The sequence below is a fragment of the Armigeres subalbatus genome, unplaced genomic scaffold (assembly GCF_024139115.2).
Source record: "Armigeres subalbatus isolate Guangzhou_Male unplaced genomic scaffold, GZ_Asu_2 Contig1847, whole genome shotgun sequence".
Classification (NCBI taxonomy): Eukaryota; Metazoa; Arthropoda; class Insecta; order Diptera; family Culicidae; genus Armigeres; species Armigeres subalbatus.
The window spans coordinates 301,017-320,814 of NW_026942669.1; the positions used below are offsets into that span (position 1 = coordinate 301,017).

The window sequence follows — 19,798 nt, forward strand, 5'->3', positions numbered from 1 at the left end:
CCTCAAAGATTGAATTGTTGCTGTCACGGCCTTTTCAAATGTTGGTCTAGAAATTATAGCAACAAAGACCTACCGTACTAAGCATTTATTGTAAAAATAAAAAATGTGTGCTATGATTCAGGTTGGCTGACCAAAAACTCTTTGTTTATAAAATCCGATAAAAAACTCACTGTTGAAAAGCTATCCTCCATACTGTGACGCATTTGTGCATTATAAAACGGTTAGAGTTTAGCGCAGTTTGATTGATTGTCCAGATTTGGTTATTTTTTGTGCAGACGTTTTTGCACTGGTTTCTATGTAAAATAAACATTGGACACTTGAGAGGGAAGGAAAACTAGTAATCGACAGCTGCACACGATCACATTTTTTGAGTGAGTGTTTGTGCTATTATTCGAATGACCACCATTATAATTGGGCGATTAATGGAAATAAATAAACGACACATCGGGGATTTTTCTTCTTTCTTTCGTCCAATCTTACTTGCATCTCAAGAAGCCCAAATACTAAACAAAAATTATGTTTAAAACCAATACTAGATTTCATTCAAAATAAACTGATGATATGTGGAACTAACTGACTGTTTGTTACTATCCTGTCCTTGCTTAATCATAACTTATCACAAACAAACAAAGAAATCGTTCATCCATACTTTTCAGGAAACGCAAACTATTTATATGCCACTATTAAAAAACTTTTCATTCCGACCGCGGCTAATAAGTTAATTCTTAATCACCAAATCTTTTCACTTTTCTGAACATGTCTATTAACAGATTAGACGACTCTTCCTGCTGATTATATACATTGTGTTACGGTTACTTTTGCTTCCTAGCATATGATTAGGGAACGGAAGTATGATCCTCCAAAGGATAAAAAAGAAATGCCGGCCTTACATAAAACACGCGCAACTAGCCAGCGTGAACGAAAGACCATCTTAACGAAAACAAGAAACACTTATTCTGTACAATTCCCTCGAACCTTTGCCTCAATCAACAGATTCCCCAATACATTCCGCTACAGTCATTTTAGGTATCTTTAGAGGCTACCAGAAATAGTATTCCCTACTTAAATGGCATCTATGTTCTTCCTGTGTCATCCACTATCATAATATAATAGTACTTACTACTTGCGCAGCGTGGTTTTGGATGGGGAAAACGGCTAGAGAAGCACTCGCTCAGACTCGTTTTAAACATAAGTGGCGTCTACAACAGCACTTCTGCAGCCATGCTGCAGTAGCTCGGTGTAAACCTAACTGGGACAATATTACCTTTCTACGTCACGTAGTTATTGGCCGTTTCTCGCTTGCAGATGGCCAGCCGCCGTTTCAACTCGGCAAAGGTGGGTCGCTTCTCCGGGACTAGATCCCACGCCTGGCGCATCATTTCGTAAATTTCCGGCGGGCAGCCTTCGGGGGCTTCCATCTTGTAGCCGCTGCCAACGTGCTTAACCACATCCGCGAGAGGCTGTACGTGTATGAAAAGTTGGGGTTCAATGGTACACGATTAGGTTGAATTTGAGCAAGATGTTGGAATTATAAAAGAAAGAGACACTTACGATTCTGGGATAGGGTACTCGACCGAATGAGTAGATTTCCCACAGAAGAATTCCAAAACTCCACATGTCGGTTTTGTTGGAGAATTTCTGAAAAAAAGTTATTTTTTAAATTTTGGATATTACAATATGAAACAACTATAATTTATCTTTAAAATTCAAATTATTTTGCTTTCTAGACTAAATAGACTAAAAAAATGAATTAATATAAAAACACGATATTATATAACTCACTCCCTCTTTGAGCGCCTCCGGAGCCGTCCACTTGATAGGCAGCTTGCTGATGTCAGCCGTGTACCGTTCGTCCCGTGCCAATCCAAAGTCGGATACCTTTGCGACGCACTCTTCCGAAATAAGTACATTCCGGGCTGCCAAATCTCGATGGATGACTTTCTTCATCTCGAGATACTCCATTCCGGCACAGGTGTCACTATTTTAGGGGAGAAATAATATTATTCATTAAAGTATTCTTCAAGTATGTGTGTGCTGTGTGAAGAACACTCACAAAGCGAAATTGATTTGATCTCGTCGAGTGATGTGCTGTCTGCCTCGCGATCGAAGATAATCCACTAGGGAACCTTTACTCATGTATTCTGTCACCAGGTATATGTACTTATCGTGAAACACTAATCCGATGAATTTGACGAGATTTTCGTGTTCGAGGGTTCTGCAATATCCGAAAAAGTTACACAACACATTATTAAACAACATGTCATTGCACTCACGTCATAACACCCGCCTCGGCAAGGAACTTATTGGACGCCCTACCGGCGTCCTTCAACACTTTTACGGCCACTTTCTCACCCTTCAGAATGCCGAGCATAACATCGCCAAACTCGCCCTTGCCGATGTTCTCTTTCAACTGTAAGTCTTCCATTTTGATCTCCCAGCCATTGTCCTGGAAGTCCTTGACGCAAAACTCCTCCTTAGGTAAGGCTTTCATCAGTTTCGTGCACAGTCCGTCCGAGTCCAGTGTGTAGTGCTGAATGAAACAAAAAGCCACAATTGACAGATAATCAAAATCAATTCTGTCCCAAATTGGATAATGATGCGCTCAGCTTCTCCACTCACCTCCACCAGTTGGCCGAGATTGTCAAAGTATTCGTCGTCGTCGATCGTTAGCTTATTCTCGGCGTATTTAATCCGGTAGTGTTCGACCTTCTCGTTGAAGCAAACGCACAGCGTGTAATCGCCCGGGAAGTTGGTTGACTCGCGCACCAGGAACAATCCGTCCTCGCGGGGTTTCAGCAGATTTTCCGCCTCCTCGCGCTTTATCCGTCCGTGGAACCATCTAATTTTGAAATTGAAAACGAGTTAAGTTTGGATTTCTGTAGCTAAAATTAGGGAGAGAATGGGTTCTGAACGTTGGAAAAAAGAATAAGATATCATTGATTTTTTTTGCTACGAATAACATACGGTTATAGAAATCTAATAAATCTGTATGCTGGCGTTCCTGTTCAGCTACATGTTAATTGAGTTAAACTTTCAGCGAATCAAGCCCGCATTTATTTTCACTGCTTAGTTAAAGGGGGGGCAATATGCCCTAGCTTAGCAAAGACTACATTCTTTGTCTCAAGCTGTAACGATTTTCATGAGTATGTTTACCCCATGCAGTAAAACAATATATCTAGCTGATGCAGGGCGTTTTGGGGTCTCTTCCGCTACTCACTACGTGCGGGTGTTGATTTAGATGTCTGAACATTTGTCTTGAAGAACCCGTAAGAGCTAGGCGGTGGTGGGCCGAGTACGTAGCTAGAATGTCCGACTATAATCGGACTATACTATGAAAATGGTTCTCGATAGCGATCCGACGGACATCAGAAGGAGGGGAACACAGCGTGCAAGGTGGATCGATAAGGTGGAAGATGATTTGCAGAGCCTTATCGCAGACTGCGTGGCTGGCGACGTACAGCCATGAACCACTACTGCCTTACGACTGAATATATAAAAAATAACCTTTTAGGAGAAGAGAGGGGGGCTATGAAAGTCTACATTCGTCTACGTGAGGGGGGGGGGCATCTTCAATAAAGTCTGCGTAGAAGGTAAATTTCCATTTAACAATGAAAACAGTTCAATCAAGTCCCTGGAGTTGACCAACTACCAGGAGAGCTGTTTAAACACGGTGGTGATTCACTGACTAGAGCGCTGCACGGGGTAATAATTACCAAGGTTTGGGAGGATGAGGTTCTGTCGCAGGAGTGGATGGAAGGTGTCGTGTGTCCCATCTACAAAAAGAGCGATAAGCTGGATAGTAGCAACGACCGCGCAATCACATTGCTGAACGCCGCCTACAAGGTACTCTCCCAAATTTTATGCCGCCGACTAACACCAATTGCAAGAGAGTTCGTGGGGCAGTACCAGGCGAGATTTATGGGTGAACGCTTTACCACAGACCAGGTGTTCGCCGTACGTCAGGTATTGCAGAAATGCCGCGAATTCAACGTCCCCACACATCATCTATTTATCGACTTCAAAGCCGCATATGATACAATCGATCAGGACCAGCTATGGCAGCTAATGTACGAAAACGGAGTTCCGGATAAACTGATACGGTTGATCAAGGCGACGATGGATCGAGTGATGTGTGTAATTCGAGTTTCAGGGGCATTCTCGAGTCCCTTCGAAACGCGCAGAGGGTTACGGCAAGGTGATGGTCTTTCGTGTCTGCTATTCAACATCGCTTTGGAGGGAGTAATACGAAGGGCAGGGATTGACACGAGTGGTACGATTTTCACGAAGTCCTTCAGTTATTTGGTTTCGCCGACGACATTGATATCATAGCACGTAACTTTTAGAGGATGGAAACCTACATCAGACTGAAAAGCGAAGCTAAACGGATTGGACTAGTCATCAACACGTCGAAGACGAAGTACATGATAGGAAGAGGCTCAAGAGAGGTCAATGTAAGCCACTCACGACGAGTTTCTATCGGTGGTGACGCAATCGAGGTGGTCGGAGAATTCGTGTACTTGGGCTCACTGGTGACCTCCGATAACGATACCATAAGAGAAATTCGGAGACGCTACAAAACGACTATCTACAAAACGCTCATTAGACCGGTAGTTCTCTACGGACACGAGACCTGGACGATGCTCGTGGAGGAGCAACGCGCACTGGGAGTTTTCGAAAGGAAAGTGTTGCGTACCATCTATGGTGGGGTGCAGATGGCGGACGGTACGTGGAGGAGGCGAATGAACCACGAGTTACATCAGCTGTTGGGAGAACCATCCATCGTTCACACCGCGAAAATCGGAAGACTGCGGTGGGCCGGGCACATAGCCAAAATGTTTGACAGTAACCCGGTGAAAATGGTTCTCGACAACGATCCGACGGGAACAAGAAGGCGAGGTGCACAGCGGGCAAGGTGGATCGATCAGGTGAAGGACGATTTGCGGACCCTCCGCAGACTGCGTGGTTGGCGAAGTGCAGCCATGGACCGAGCTGACTGGAGAATACTTTTATGTATTGCACAGGCCACTCCGGCCTTAGTCTGGTAATAAATAAAATAAAAAAGATATGCGACGTTGTTGCAAAAATATCGACGGCGGCAGCGGTGCACACCCATATTCCGGAGATAGTAAAGAGTACGCCTCCTAATTACTTTAAACATTTTGTTTTTGACTAATTCGGCGAAATTTTCGGTTTTACAATACTTTTAGAACTGATCATTTTGATTTCCTCGTACGAGGACCAAAATCCAAAACGATGAAAAAACCTCAAATTCTTCAGTTCCAAAATATGCAGAGCAATCCTTAGCTCTTCCTCTGCCTAATCCAGGAAGAAATGGATCCCCCATTCAAAAATATATGGATTTGAAAATGTCGGATTTTTACAATACATAAAACAATTATATCTCTGAAATTTACAAATGTATTCACTTGGTTATGTAACCAAAACATGCATTTTTTATGCTCTAAAACTTTGTAGAAGACGCCTACGAACTAAATAGTTACAATCAAAATATTGATTTTTTAGGGTCACCCTAACATTATTATTCGAAATTATCATAACTAATTATACAAACGACGTACAACAATGGTTTCTTCAGCAAAGTGCATCAAAATTAAATAAGGAACAACTTTCTAGAACATCGTACAGTACTAAAATTAGAAATATAGAAGCTATTTTTTTTCCAAAATGTAGTGGGACCTCCCTATTGCAACAAACTTCAAAGTAAAGCTAAAATAATAAGCATTGACTTTGCTAAAGATACTTTGTTCCTAAAATATCATCTTAAAGGTGAACATATTTTTTCCTTCTAATTTCCCGGCGTGGCCCATCGTGCATTGTTTGCCATTGAAAATTGGCCTGATCGGTCATTGCATTTCTGAATTATTGGAAAATCATTGCCTTTTGGAAAAAAAAATTGTTTTCAAGAATGGTTGCAATGCATTTTAATTAGGGTGGTCGGTATTGGCTATTTTTGTCAAATACCGGTATTCGGTATTTGGTGGAGTCAATACCGGTAATACCGGTAAAAACCGGTATTTGTGAAAATTTCAGAAATAAAGAAAAACCTTGGGTTTGAACTTTTTGGCGAAAAACAACATTTCTCGGGTACTTATTCAAAAGGACGTATGTGATTTTGTAAACAAAGATTCAAACGTCGATATGTCCAATCTGATAGCACTTCCACGCAAACCATCACCACAGACAGTTGGGAGAAGACTTCGGCTATCTGTTGGTGGTGTTGGTTTGCGTGGGAGTGCCATCAGATTGGACAAATCGACGTTTGAATCTTTGTTTACAAAATCACATATTTCCTTTTGAATAAGTACCCGAGATTTATTGATGAACTTCAAGTGTGAAAAAACTATTGCTTGTTGAGCTGGGCAAAGTGAAATTTAAGTAGACATAATATTTCCCAATCCGCATCAGATTGCCAGCCAATATTGCCAGCTGTTGAGAATGTCCTCTATGGTTCAATCGAAGTTGGACGAATGATTCCAAGAGCGTCGAAAATCAGTCTCAAGCAGGCTTGTAAAATGCCAACTGCATGTCATTTGACTAATTTGTTAATAACTTTCTTCAGAAGTAAAATTCACATCATAATTTTAGATGTACTCATAAAGCTAGAGTAGGGCTATATTTTTGTTCAAGGGTACATTGCTCTAAATATAACTTCTAAGGCTGGAGAGTGAAAACTCTCCAAAATGTCACGTGTTATTTGACATAATGTCATTTGAATGACATTTTGCCTCCCACGCCCCAGATTACATATTTACAGCAATGTACTGTTAGACAAAGTTGTAGGCACATTTAAGCGCTATAAGTTCGTCATACATCAAGAGTCAATAGCTAACTTCTGAAAAAAGTTCTGGGAAAATTATACAAACGAATGCAAATGACATTTTACAACACTGGCTCAAGTACTTGCCCTTAAGCCCTTTAGATTCATAGTAGGAGAAATCTTTACGAATTGTTTGCAATGATCCTGGCGTCAACGAAATTGCCACCAGCAAAGCTATTTTGCTCTGCTGCAGTCTCTTTACGAGTTGTTCGTCTCTGATAAACCAGCAAAAACGTCCATATAGAGGTATCTTCTATGCACCGGTCGTCAGGTTTGGTCGTTGTCTATGCATTCTGCTTTAATGCACGAGTGATTAGACGTTTCAAGATCTCGTCCACTTGCTTAATCAAAGATGGATGTTTTGAAAAAATTCCCAGAATCATGTCTGATCAATTATTTTTCGGCAAAATAATTCAGAAAAGCAAACAAATCAGCGTATTTTGATAGTCTCTAGGATTCGTTCTTTGAGACCATCACAATGGCGGCAATATCTGTGGCTTTATTCGATAACTGCAACGTCGGCAGAGTAGTTCCACAGCAGCTTGAACAGGTTCGAGGGCTTGAATTATTTCACCTACCGTAAACAAAAATCATAACCACAGAATCGTTCTAAGTATTTTGAACGGTCCCCTGAAACTCTTAGAACCGTTCGAGCATGGATAACATGCTATTCTAGCGTGGCTTTGTGTCAGCCATCAATACCTATAAGTTCTTTTCCGAATCCAGAACGGACAAATTTTTGCAGCGAATCATTTTTCACATCCGGTGATCTCCGGAAGAGAACTACTACGGCATTTACCGTTTTCACAAATTCATTGAAGAAAAAAAAGTCATTGGCAATTTGACATATGGCTAAAAGAATGGAGCAACACGTATGATTAATGACGATGGATGATGATCGATTTTTGCGGTAGCGTAAACGTCGTCAATGATGATTACTTGTGTAAATCAAGACAAAATTTTCAAAACGACTTATCTGCTTTTGTAAACAAAGATTCAAATGACGATTTGACGAATCTGATAGCTCTTCCACGCAAACCAACACCATCAATAGGTAGATTAAGGATTCCGCTACCTGTTGATGGTGCTGGGTTGCGTGAGAGAGCTATCAGAATCGTCAAATCGTCGTTTAAATCTTTGTTTACAAAAGCAGATAAGTCGTTTTGAAAATTTTGTCTTGAAATGTTCATTTATGCGCGCATTCAATTGTTGTAAGTGTTTGTGGCACGGTGAATCTTTAGCCTAACTGAAAACTATTTGAGATACCAATAGCAAAATTTGAAATACCGAAAATACCGGTATTTTCCGTCTCTAAAACCGGTATTTTCGGTACTCAAAATTGGCCGGTAATACCGGTATTACCGGTTTCGGTATTACCGGTTAGACCACCCTAATTTTAATAAATGCAAAATGAATGAAAAAAGGGAACTATTCCCCTAAAGAGCTAAAGAGTGATTTTTTCAATATATTTTATATAATGCACGAGAAAGGCATCATCACTGCTAGGTAGATTAATTTGTGATTTTTTACAATTAAAATAAACTCATTGACTTTAATCAACACGCTTTCAATCTGTTGATTTTCAATTGTCTTTCGATTATCTACTCCCTCATACTCTGAGTAGAACTGACCGATAAAGCCGATATTCATATCATATTCATCATAATAAATGCTCCTATTTTAGAATTATGGTGAAAGAAACCTGAGAAGTGTTGCAAGTCGAGTGATGAACTTTGTTAAAACTCAAAAATCACTTACATAAAGATTAAAAAAAAAATGTTGTAAGTCACCCCATTTGACGGTAACCGAAAAGTTCTTGAAGCTCAATAAGAGAGCTTTTTGCATTTTTACTGGCCCAATAGATCATTTGAAAAATATTGGCCAGGTTAACGTCAAAATATCGTATATACGAAATATACAAAATTTGAATAGTCACGTGCTAGTTTTCGTGGAAGAAAAATGATCACCGTCTAATTTTGAACCAAGATTCAATAAGCTGGACCTGCTGGTGAAGGTATCGGAGTTCCATCAGAAGGTGCACCTAATGTAGATCAGAAGGACTACGAGAAAATAAACCAAGTTTCAATAAGCTGGACCTGCTGGTGAAGGTATCGGAGTTCCATCAGAAGGTGCACCTTATGTAGATCAGAAGGACTACGAGAAAATAAACAAAATACGCGGGAAAGCGTCAACGGTATGTTATTTTCTGGAGTTCCAGAAGCTTCCAACAAAGCCGATTATCTTCACCACTGAAACACAAGTTGCTTGTAAAGCTCACGCTGCTCTCCGTTCGAGAGGAGAAATGGATGATCCTCTAATTCTTCAGCTATGGTAGGTCAAAGGTCTACAAATCAAACAAACCAAATATTCCTCCGCGATAAATTCGACCATTTGTGGATCAAGATCGAACGGCTGATAAAAACTCTGCTTTGCTTGGTTGTGAAGGAATCTGAGTTTTGCCAGAAAGAGTATTTCAATATGCTCATCTAAAAAATTGAAGAAATTGTTTCTAGCAAGCACAAAAAAGGGAAATAAAATTATTAGACTCTTTTAGAAGAATGTCTTCACCAGGGACGGGAAAAACCAAATTTTCAAAAAATCTAGTATGATCAAAATAGAGATGGTCGGGTTTTCAAACCCGAAACCCGAACCGAACCCGAACCCGACGGAAAATGTAAAACCCGACCATCTCTAGATCAAAACTCACCCGTGATCTTACTTTCAAATTATCAAGTGTTAAAATCTCTCCGAATAAGAATCGTTTGAAAATCGAATCTTGATTTGAAGCATTTACCGTTACATTTTGAACTCTTTTTCCTTACTACCTTGAAACCATAACGCCAAATAGAAGATATAACGGGACTGTTGACAATTAGTTGTTGATAGTAAAAATTAATGTTTGAATAAAAATTCTGTGTTTATTATCGTTTGAGTAAAACATTTGAGAAGTTGTCGCCGGCGACAACTCGCTGACTTTTTTCACGTGAAAAGTTTTTACATGAAAATTGCAATTATTATTGTCTGAAAATGATTCAGCACAACTCTGGTCTTCACCTGTAATCTTTACAGATATATATTTCGTCGAAATAAGTCACGGTACAAAATTAAAAAATGAATTCAATCTAAATAAAACCCAAAGAAAATACTCACGGCATCGCATTCAGCTTGGCATTGACTTCCGCCCTCCTTTGAGCGGCCGCCGCCGCTGTGGGCGAAAGGGACGCCGTAGCCACGCCACCGGGCCCAACCCAACTCACTCCATTGCTGTCGAATGCCGTCCCACCTGCCGCCGCCGACGGTGGCGGGGGCAAACCAATTTGGCTATGCATCGAGTTGGACATCCCGTGTGGTGCCGGTGGCACCTGGGGTTGCTGCTGCTGCTGAGCGGGATGTGGTGGAATAACTACCGCCGCCGCCCCTTGAACTGTAGACGCAGACTGCTGCTGCTGCTGGCCGGTAAGGATGTGATTCTGTAGCTGGGCACTGTTCATAGAAGTGGACATGAGATTCGATTGATGGCTACCCAGGGCACCGTGTTGTGCCGTTGGCTGGTGATGTTGCGCCGCTTGCTGGAGACCCGAGGGCCCTAGCATGTTGTGCTGGTTGGGGGATTTTGGTATGTGATGCACAGGAGGAATCATTCCTCCGGAGTGCATTGTTGGTGGGGGTTGTTGGTGATGTTGCTGCTGTTGCTGAGCCGGCGGCAGAAGGATGGAATTTAGATTTTGATTACTCTGTAAGAGTGTAAGATAAGTTATTTTCATAGGCGATTGTCACATATATTTTAGGTAACTTACAGTAACACTGTGAGGAGGTAATTGCGGTGGTGCCACGTGTTGATGTTGCTGGGGCGAGTGTTGTTGTTGTTGTTGTTGGTTCTGTTGCTGCGGTGCCGGCGGTGGATTAATGAACTGTGGTGGTTGCATTCCCACGTGTCCCATGCCACCGCCGCCACCACCGGGGACACCAACCCCCGGTTGTGGCGCCGGTCTTTTGTGCTGCCGCGCCGGTGCTGTCGGTGGCATCTGATGCGGCATGAACCATGGACAATCGCCCGAGGCGGCCGAATTGGCTGCGGCTACGACGGTTGACGAGAAACCTCGATGATGACCAACGACTGCTGTTTGACCGGACGACTGCAGATTGATGGCCGCCGTATGGCTGTTCATTCCGCTGTTCAGCACACTACTTCCGGTGGAGTTCCGACGCGATAGTGTGTTCTGATAAAGGTGATGCTGATAGGAACCCTGCTGCTCTATTTGGTGCGGGCTTCCGATGCCTCTGCGATCAATTCGCGACTCTGTCCTCACATCGACATCTGTAGAAGAAACAAAGATTGATATCAAAATACTAGTTCATGTAATATCGTTCAACAGAATCACCATCAGCAGTTCACAGTAGAATCAATTAGATTACGCTAGTTTGATCCGAGATTGAGCGAAAGAGTGCCATCGCTCATCAGTAATGAATCACCGTTCTTGCAATCCTCACATCAGCATCATCGCTCGATACCAATACGACAGCGATTATTATGATTGAGATCATGTGCTGTGCCACTTCATAGGTATTCCATTCATTCCGCCAAGCCCATTCAAACGAGCAGCAAGTCTGATGAATTAGCTTATAATCTAATTTGTTTTATAGGGGATAGTGGGTTGAAATCGCTCTGTTGGGCGGTATAGCCAACGTTTATTAAGCTATCAGTGAGTATCATATTAACATTTTAATTACAAGACATGAATGGCAATGAAAGGGTGACTGAAAATCGCATTTGAAATACGACTTTCATTCGAATTATTTGTTTGATTATATCAAATATAGTAGATTAACAATATAGTCCACTTCGAGTATCCCCATATATTAGGCAACGGACAGCACAATCATACCATCTTGCGCCACAAAAGGCAACTAACGTCTGCAAACGATAGCCAAGGGGTGTGATAATTGGAAAAATTACAATAGTTTAACAATTATTAATAGTTTGAATTACATTTTTGAAAATTATATTTTCAAACTCAGATGTCAAAATGGACCCATACGATGATTTCTAGCACATCATTTAAACTTGTCATACTACATATTGCATCATACGTTTGGACACCCCTCGACATGTCTTTTCACTACACTGCTTGCCTTTTGTGACACAGCGGCGCTACTGTGTTGTCTTTCGAAATCAGCCAGAGTGGACTATATTGGTAATAGAGTATATTTGATTATATGCAATAATTATAGAAATATATTTCCCCCGATATAGAAATAATTTGAAACAAAAGGATTTGGAATTTCTGTTATAATGACTGAGAGATCAAAGTACAAATTGCACAGCATCATTATTTCAAGAAGTACAAAAAACAACTGGATCATATTAATATTGAATCCATATCAATATAGAAAAGTTATGTTTATGGTGGCAGCATGGTCCTTGGTCGTCTTACTCCGAGCGGTTATCCATATAAACCAAAAAAAGGTAATAAACGTACATCTTATCCCACTTCCCCTTCACACGGTGCTATAATCATTGATATTTTCCAGTAGCAGGGCTGTTTAGAAAATAAAATGTCATGAAATTTGTCTATAAACTGATTCCTAAGAGAGCTATAATAGTGGGACTAATGGCTCAGGGTTTTTGAGCTTTCGAATCGAATTTAGCATTGTTTTTGTTATAGAATAGATTCACGGAGAATAATGCATTTAGTTTAAAACAACCATATTGTTATCGTGTAAAAAATATATTAAAAAATCACGTTAAACGTTGTTGTCAAATAAAATTCACACCGGAATAGCCCTCCAAAGCAAGTTTGTTCATCTTGCTCGCGGCGATTCTGTCCTGTCGATAGGGATGCAGTAGCCCAGCTAAACCAGAGCCGATTGAAACGCCTACGTACATAGAGCTGCCACTTGCCACCCACGTCGCGACGAACGACGCGACGATGTGGATGGATCGATACATACCGGAATTGGTTTAACGTTATGCGGCCGACTGGAAGCTGAACGTTTTGATTTGAAAAATACTCAAACTCAAAACTCTTTTATTGGGAGGTGGTCATGAATATTGCATAGGCACACAGTTGAAAGTGGAGAACCGGGTCATCGGGTAGCAGCAGTCAGTTTTGAACAATATATGAGAGGAGTGCATTGTGGGTATTGTTTGTTGTTTGAAATGATGCTACGCTCGATTCTGAATGATGAACTCGCCCCGGTCACTGGGCAACCTAAACTACATTTTCTGGTGGAGTTGCTGTCATGTATTTGGGTAATGACTAGATCAACTACTCAATTGTTGACAAATTTGTTGATTGAAGGCGGGAAACTCAATCATGCTAATTTATCCAGCTTGTGTACCATTGGCCGTTTTGAGACAAGTTTGCTTGTACTACAAGTAGAGTGACGTGAAATTGCTCGAATGTAGTCGTACGCTCGCTTTTGGATTTCATGATCGATTCACGTGAGAATGAGCTGAAATTGATTCACGTCACATCATTCTACTCATAGAATAAGCCCTAAGGCAAACAGTAATAACCTTGAGCGGAATTAAACTTATCATTTCATTATCATTTAGTATTCAGCATCAGGTGAAATATGATGTATGAACCTTCGAGCAATGTTGCCCTACACCACCCTTTGATAAGAAATGTAAAAATGTTATACAATATGGACCCTGTAGTAAGCATAGTAACATAGCGGGCAAAGAAAATTTAGGATTTCCAATAAAATAAAACCAGGATGGTTTTTCGGCGGTTTCCTTTGCGAAGCATGTTAGTTATTTTTGGTAAACAATTTTAAGGGTTTGTCCTTAAAATTGTATTGTTGTTATTACTGAGCAATTATTAATCCCTCAAATACTATTTTAACAAGAAGTAACAGAAGGGAGTTAAGTAGATAAGCCAAACTTGGACCCGTGGACTACCACCAGAAATAGTGCTATATTTAACGGATACTTGTAACTTTCGCGAGTGGTAGAAATGCTATAAGTGCAGTGAGAAATAGTAATTACGGTTCAATAGGAAACTCTGGAATCGCTGTTCAACAAATTATTGGCGCCGATAAGACTGATTGCCGATGTCGACAGCATAGAATAGTGAGAGTGATTGATTGCCGATGGCCAAAGTTCGAACGAATTTGCCTCCGTAGTTACCAAGATTTCTCGCTTCCGCCATCAGGGAATGTATTAATTTGGTGAGATTGTTGCTATATGTTTTTATAATGATTCCTATTTACATATGACACTAGATACGTGCTGGATTGTATAATCCGGAAGTTTGTTTATGGATCCATTGTCCAATTGATAATGGTAACATAAACAGGCGGGGCTTATTGTAAGTGAAAGTGGCCTCGGACTGGTCATGAAATACCAGGCAGTCTGAAATGGGTCGCTGGATCTGCAGTAGAGCTAACACCTTCTAACTCCCGGATTAAATCTGCCTGTAAAACAGACAGCTTTCTTCCATAACATCACTGCCAGCCAGTGGGGGTTAGAATGGGCACGCACGCACAATTAAGGGTTCGTCCTCTTATGATTTCAAGAAAATATCAAGGAAACTCATAAGCTTCATTACAAAATCCATGAAAAAATGGGAAAGGGAAAAAATCTTATCATGTCGAAAAATATTCATATTTTATCTTTGATTTTTCTTTTGTTCATGGTCAAAATTTAAAATAGTTTATGTTATTCACTGTTTTTTTATGTAACGCTCGCAATTTAAAAAGAAATTTGACCCTAATCACCAACAACCAATCACAAAACTTTTTTATACATTCCAAAAACTTTGTACGAGAAACGAAATTTTAATTTATTAAACAAAATATCATAATTTTTAACCACAACCTCCCCCCATCACAAAACTGCAATATTTGGTACATCTATGTACCAAATCACCACAAAGCAAGTTCAGATCGATAAAGCATATTCATATGATACGATAACACCTTTGATCTCCTCCAAAACAAGCAAAGCATAATTGTAAAAAATGATTTTGCCTAATTTTCGACGTCCTTTGCACCAGTTGTCGCACTAGTGGTCCCAATTTGGCCAATCCCATAAGAAAACAATGGGATTTGCCAAATAAGGAACCAAAATTAAGAATAGTGCCACAACTGGTGCATGCGTTCCTATTATGGATTAATCAATTTTGAGGATTATAACAAATTTGTGGTTTTCACAGCTGTTCTAAGGAGCAGGAAGTAAAACCTTTCGCTTGATATATAAAGTAAACCCGCATGCCTTTTACTTATATTTAAAAACACAGTTGTTCTTATGTATGGCGACAATTGGTACACCTACCCTATCCAATATTTACGCAGTTTCAGAGATTTTAAATTATCATCTGAATATATTTTGGAAAGTTCACAAGTATTGATACGTAATCAACAAACCGCCCTAAATTTCCATTACATTATCAAGCACAGATGCAGATTTCAATATTTCGATTCATTTTATGTTACAAAATTGATGTATTTATGTAATAATAAAAGAAAAACATTCATGTTTACTTTATGTATGCGGTAATGACCATTTTAGCAACCCCTCGATCTAGGAAGTGTATATAAACCTGAAAATATTGATCTGAACCCTCAACAGTTCAATTAATACGATATAGAGTTTGATAGGTTTTGAAAACAGATTATAAAATCAGCAAATTTCGGTGCGCATCCTGCTTGCATCACCATATTCCAATTCATAAACTATGACATTAAACCCCTTCAATAAGTTACTGTTTGATTGAAAGTTGGAAATCCTGTTGATATGGCTGAGTCCATGAAAAGCAATTCCATCGACTAGTTGGCGACTAGCAGGTGTAGTTGCAGTCAAAAGCGGATCAGGAAACATATATCCATGGTGGGAGAGAGACCAGACTGTTCATAAGAACATCAAGTTAAATGGTTGGCCAAGTTTCAGAGCGAATATGAAGTCACGAAGAAATTAAGAGCAACTTCCGAACCAAAAAGCACTTAGTGGTCATTTTTCCGATTCATCATTTAATTTCCGACATGAACAGAGCATCACTCAGCGGATACGAAAAGTTTCACACTTTTTTTTTTCTATTGACTTGTTCAAATTTAGTTAATAGTTTCGCGTGCGTGGTGGCGATGTTCTAGTTGTTGTTTCCTATGAGCTTGTTTCCTGCCAGATCGCCGTCGGACAATTCAGTTCAATTGAGACTGTTTGGGCCAAAATAAGTCTCTCTAGACGCAGCGTTTTCATCGGTGCATCGTACATTCCTCCCGACCGACGACATGATTGCAGTGTAATACAACTTCACCTTGATGCTACAGAATACTGAGGAGAAATGCAGCCTTTTCGCTAAACACTTCTCAAGTGTATTCTCGAGCTATTCGCCTTCTCAGGATGCCACTGATAGAGCTGTGAGTGCAGTACCTAGCAATGTAGTGGATGTGGATGTCTTTGATATAGACGTTCAAATGGTTCTGTCAGCTATACATCAGACCAAATCATCCTTTTCTCCTGGACCTAGCGTTCTTCCATCGGCCGTGCTGAAGAAATGCTCTGATATTCTAGCTGTTCTACTTTGTCTACTATTCAGCCTATTACACCAGCAGAGTAAATTTCCTGTGAAATGCTCTACTATGTTCCCAGTTTTCAAGAAAGGCGACAAACGTGATGTGAGAAACTACACACTTAATTTTTTTTACCGGGATCTCAGCAAAATGGTCAACTTTTACCGAGATTCGCACAGCCGTGCCCCAGCAAACATGTTTTTTGCTGAGATTTCTGTCAAAATTGCTGGAAATCAGCAAATAATTTGCCGAATGTACCGTGGCATTACATCAGTCGCTGATGAACGATAGAATGTTCGCTTCCTGCAATAATTACATCAGCCCCTATTATCAGCATGGTTTCTTTCCCGGCCGCTCTGTGGAAACGAATCTAACCAGTTTTACTTCGTTTTGCATGGGGAACATATGTAAAAAAATTCTAATAGATGCCGTTTACACCGATCTCAAATCTGCCTTCGACAAAGTTAATCATGACTTGCTGCTTGCAAAACTAGAAAAAATGGGCTGTTCTTTTTCTTTATGCACCTGGCTCAGATCATCTCTGGTTGGACGCTTGAACCTTTCTGGAGTTCCACAAGGTAACACCCTTGGACCATTGCTATTCTCGCTTTCCATAAACGATGTAAGCCTTATTCTGCGATGTGGAGGTATGCTGCTGTTGTTTGCCGATGACCTTAAAATGTATGTAGTCGTCCGAGGCCTCACTGACTGCTATGAGCTACAGAACCTTCTCGAAATCTTCCATGACTGGTGTACTCGGAATATGATGGTTCTGAGCATCCCGAAGTGCTGTGTCATAAGTTTCCGACGAACGACTAATTTCATCCAGTTTGACTGATTCTCAACTTCAACGGGTTGATCATGTTAATGACCTAGGAGTTGTTTTGGATGAAAAGCTCTCCTACAGTCGCCACGTACGTATAACGTACACTTTGAAAAATAATTTAAATTTGGGTAGTTATTACAAAATAATTTACTAAATTGTTATGATCATTCATGTAGGGATGACATTATTGTATGGAGTCTAATTTTATAAGATAGAAGCATCAATTACTGTTTTCCCCAGATTGCACTATCCTCAGACTTATCCCGAAGTATTGCATGATATTGAGTTAATGAGGTTTTAGGCATATTCTATGGACAAATGTCTAGTTGATATTAGTCAAAGTCAGAATTTATGACGGGTTGTTTTCAGGTCTAAGTCAGCCAATGTCGAGTGAAGTAAAGTAAAGTCAGCCAATGTCGAGTAAAGTATTGGATCTACAACCAGGCTTGAATTGTGTACCAGATTATTTTTAAATTAATCCTAAAAAAAAATACTGGTGCTAATTTTGTGGAGGAATTCCTGTAGAAAATTCTAAAAGAGTTTCAGAAAGAATTTCCGAATAATTTCTTGAAATTTTTTTTTTATTGAATTCATGAAAGAATTAAAAAAAAACTGAACAAATTTTTGAAACGAATTCGTAAAGTAATTTCCGGAGGAATATTTTAAAGAATTTCCAATGGAATTTTTGAAGGAATTCCTAAAAAAAATCCGAAGGAGGAACTCCTAGATTTCTGTGTTGGTTATGTTATGTGATGAGTGTTGCCGAGATATTCATGAAAATTCAGTCTAATGCGTTTATTTTTTTCGAATGGCAGGTAAAACTCGTCTTTATATGTAGATTTTCCTAGTACTTTAGCAACTGCAATAGTGTAGGGCATGATAAGCCTCCTCCACCCTATAAGACCGCATCCAACCACTCACCATAGTCCTCCAACCCAACACCAGAGGCACCTTCGTTAATTAGCCATTAAGGGGTGGGGTAATTAGGTCGATACTATGAGACGAGGTGACTGACCTGGAAAAGGAGGTCATAACCCTGGGATACGGTCACTATTTCAAAGTACTTCGAAGCGGACGGATATTATAAAATTACCAAAGTTGGAAGTTGAACAGTAGAGAAGAAAGTGTGAGGAACAAGAGAAGGGTTTTGGACAACCCCACTGTTTTTGGGTTGAAAATCCCAATAAGAACCGCCGGCATTCCATGGTTCCGTAGTCGGCCTAATCCGGCATTATTTCCGCCGATAGTCGATCGGCGTTCTTATTGATCGAGTTGCAACGGAGCAAGGAGTGAGGAAGATCCACAAGCCACCCCTGCGATACTACCGGTAAGCCCGCAGCGAACGAAGTTGCTCGCTGCCGGGTCGTCGGCAACAGAAGGAAGGGAGGAAAAAAATGGAGTGGTGCAGTGCTGCCAGGAAGAGGGGCTCTAAATACAGGTTAACTAACTCTAAGATAGAAGACAGAAGTAAATAAAGTGTCGCAAAATAAAAATTTGCGATTTTCCCTGCATTTGCTTGCGAGAGTTTCCTGTCCGCGAGCGCTGGGCATACTTTCCCGATAATAACAAATTCCTGAAGGATTTTTAAATTGAACTCCTGAAGGAGCTTCCGACATTCTTAGAATTCTCCAAGAATTTCTTTGGGCATTGCTTCAAAATTTCCTTCAGAAATTCCCCCAGGGTTTTCTTTTAAAGATCCTCCGGAAATAAATATTGAAATCATTTTCAAATTCTTCCTCAATGTTTTATTCGAAAGAATGAAATTTAAGAATTATTTCAGAATCTGCCTCAGGAGTTCCTTCGGAATTCAAAACTTCCTCCTGGAATTCTTTCGGAAATTCTTCGAATCATTCATTCTGAAATATATTCACGAATTCCTTTTAAACACTCTCTGGAAATACCTTCCGAAACTCCTTTGAAAATATGTACGGAAAATATTTTGGTAATTCTTTCGGATATTCTATTGGGGATTCGTTCTGGAACTCATTTACAAATTTCTTAGAAAAATTATGAAGGCGTAGGAATTTCTTTGGAAGTTGCTTTAGATTTTTTATTTTTTAGGAATTCATTTCCACCGGAAATCTCTAAGGAGATTCTTTCACAAATTCCTTAAGAAATTTCTTCAGAAATTCCTGTTAGCGTTGAACTTAATTTCTAAAGCCAAGACACCAACCTTATATGGCGCTTATATAGTTCGATTCCATTTTCCTAACAACTTTAAACGCAATGGTCGATCGTTATTAAATTCAATAGTGATCAATAAGGCTTTGTCCCCTGTCGAATGCAACTTGTTGCGAGAAAATCGGTTAAGAATCACTCTATGAAAAAGTGGCTAATGTTTTTCGGTTTTCGTGTGCACACACACACACATACACACGGACAGACAGACATTTGTTCAGCTCGACGAGCTGAGTCGATTGGTATATAACATCATGGGTTTCTGAGACTTCTATAAAAAGTTCGATTTTGGAGTGAAATGATAGCCTTTCGGTACAACTAGGGATCCTATATTAAGAGATGTGCGAATACTTTTCCAGACGATTTAGCAACGCTGTTACTTTCGTAAACAAAAGCTGCCTGCACTTGCCGTGGCGCAAAATGTTTGAGCTTGAACATGA

The 19,798-nt window shown here is 40.1% G+C and overlaps 1 protein-coding gene across 1 annotated transcript in view; it reads right to left on the minus strand.

The window, feature by feature from the left end:
• Nucleotides 1-444: 444 nt before the first annotated feature.
• Nucleotides 445-19,798, minus strand: part of LOC134203418 (trithorax group protein osa-like) — a 47,358-nt gene continuing 28,004 nt past the window's right edge. The window contains exons 2-9 of the mRNA XM_062678301.1: nucleotides 10,636-11,156; nucleotides 9,989-10,572; nucleotides 2,620-2,839; nucleotides 2,274-2,530; nucleotides 2,054-2,215; nucleotides 1,783-1,978; nucleotides 1,552-1,638; nucleotides 445-1,460 (exon numbers count right to left, since the gene is read on the minus strand). Coding sequence (XP_062534285.1) covers nucleotides 1,269-1,460; nucleotides 1,552-1,638; nucleotides 1,783-1,978; nucleotides 2,054-2,215; nucleotides 2,274-2,530; nucleotides 2,620-2,839; nucleotides 9,989-10,572; nucleotides 10,636-11,156 — 2,219 coding nt within the window. The 3' untranslated portion in view covers nucleotides 445-1,268. The remainder of the gene's footprint in view (nucleotides 1,461-1,551; nucleotides 1,639-1,782; nucleotides 1,979-2,053; nucleotides 2,216-2,273; nucleotides 2,531-2,619; nucleotides 2,840-9,988; nucleotides 10,573-10,635; nucleotides 11,157-19,798) is intronic.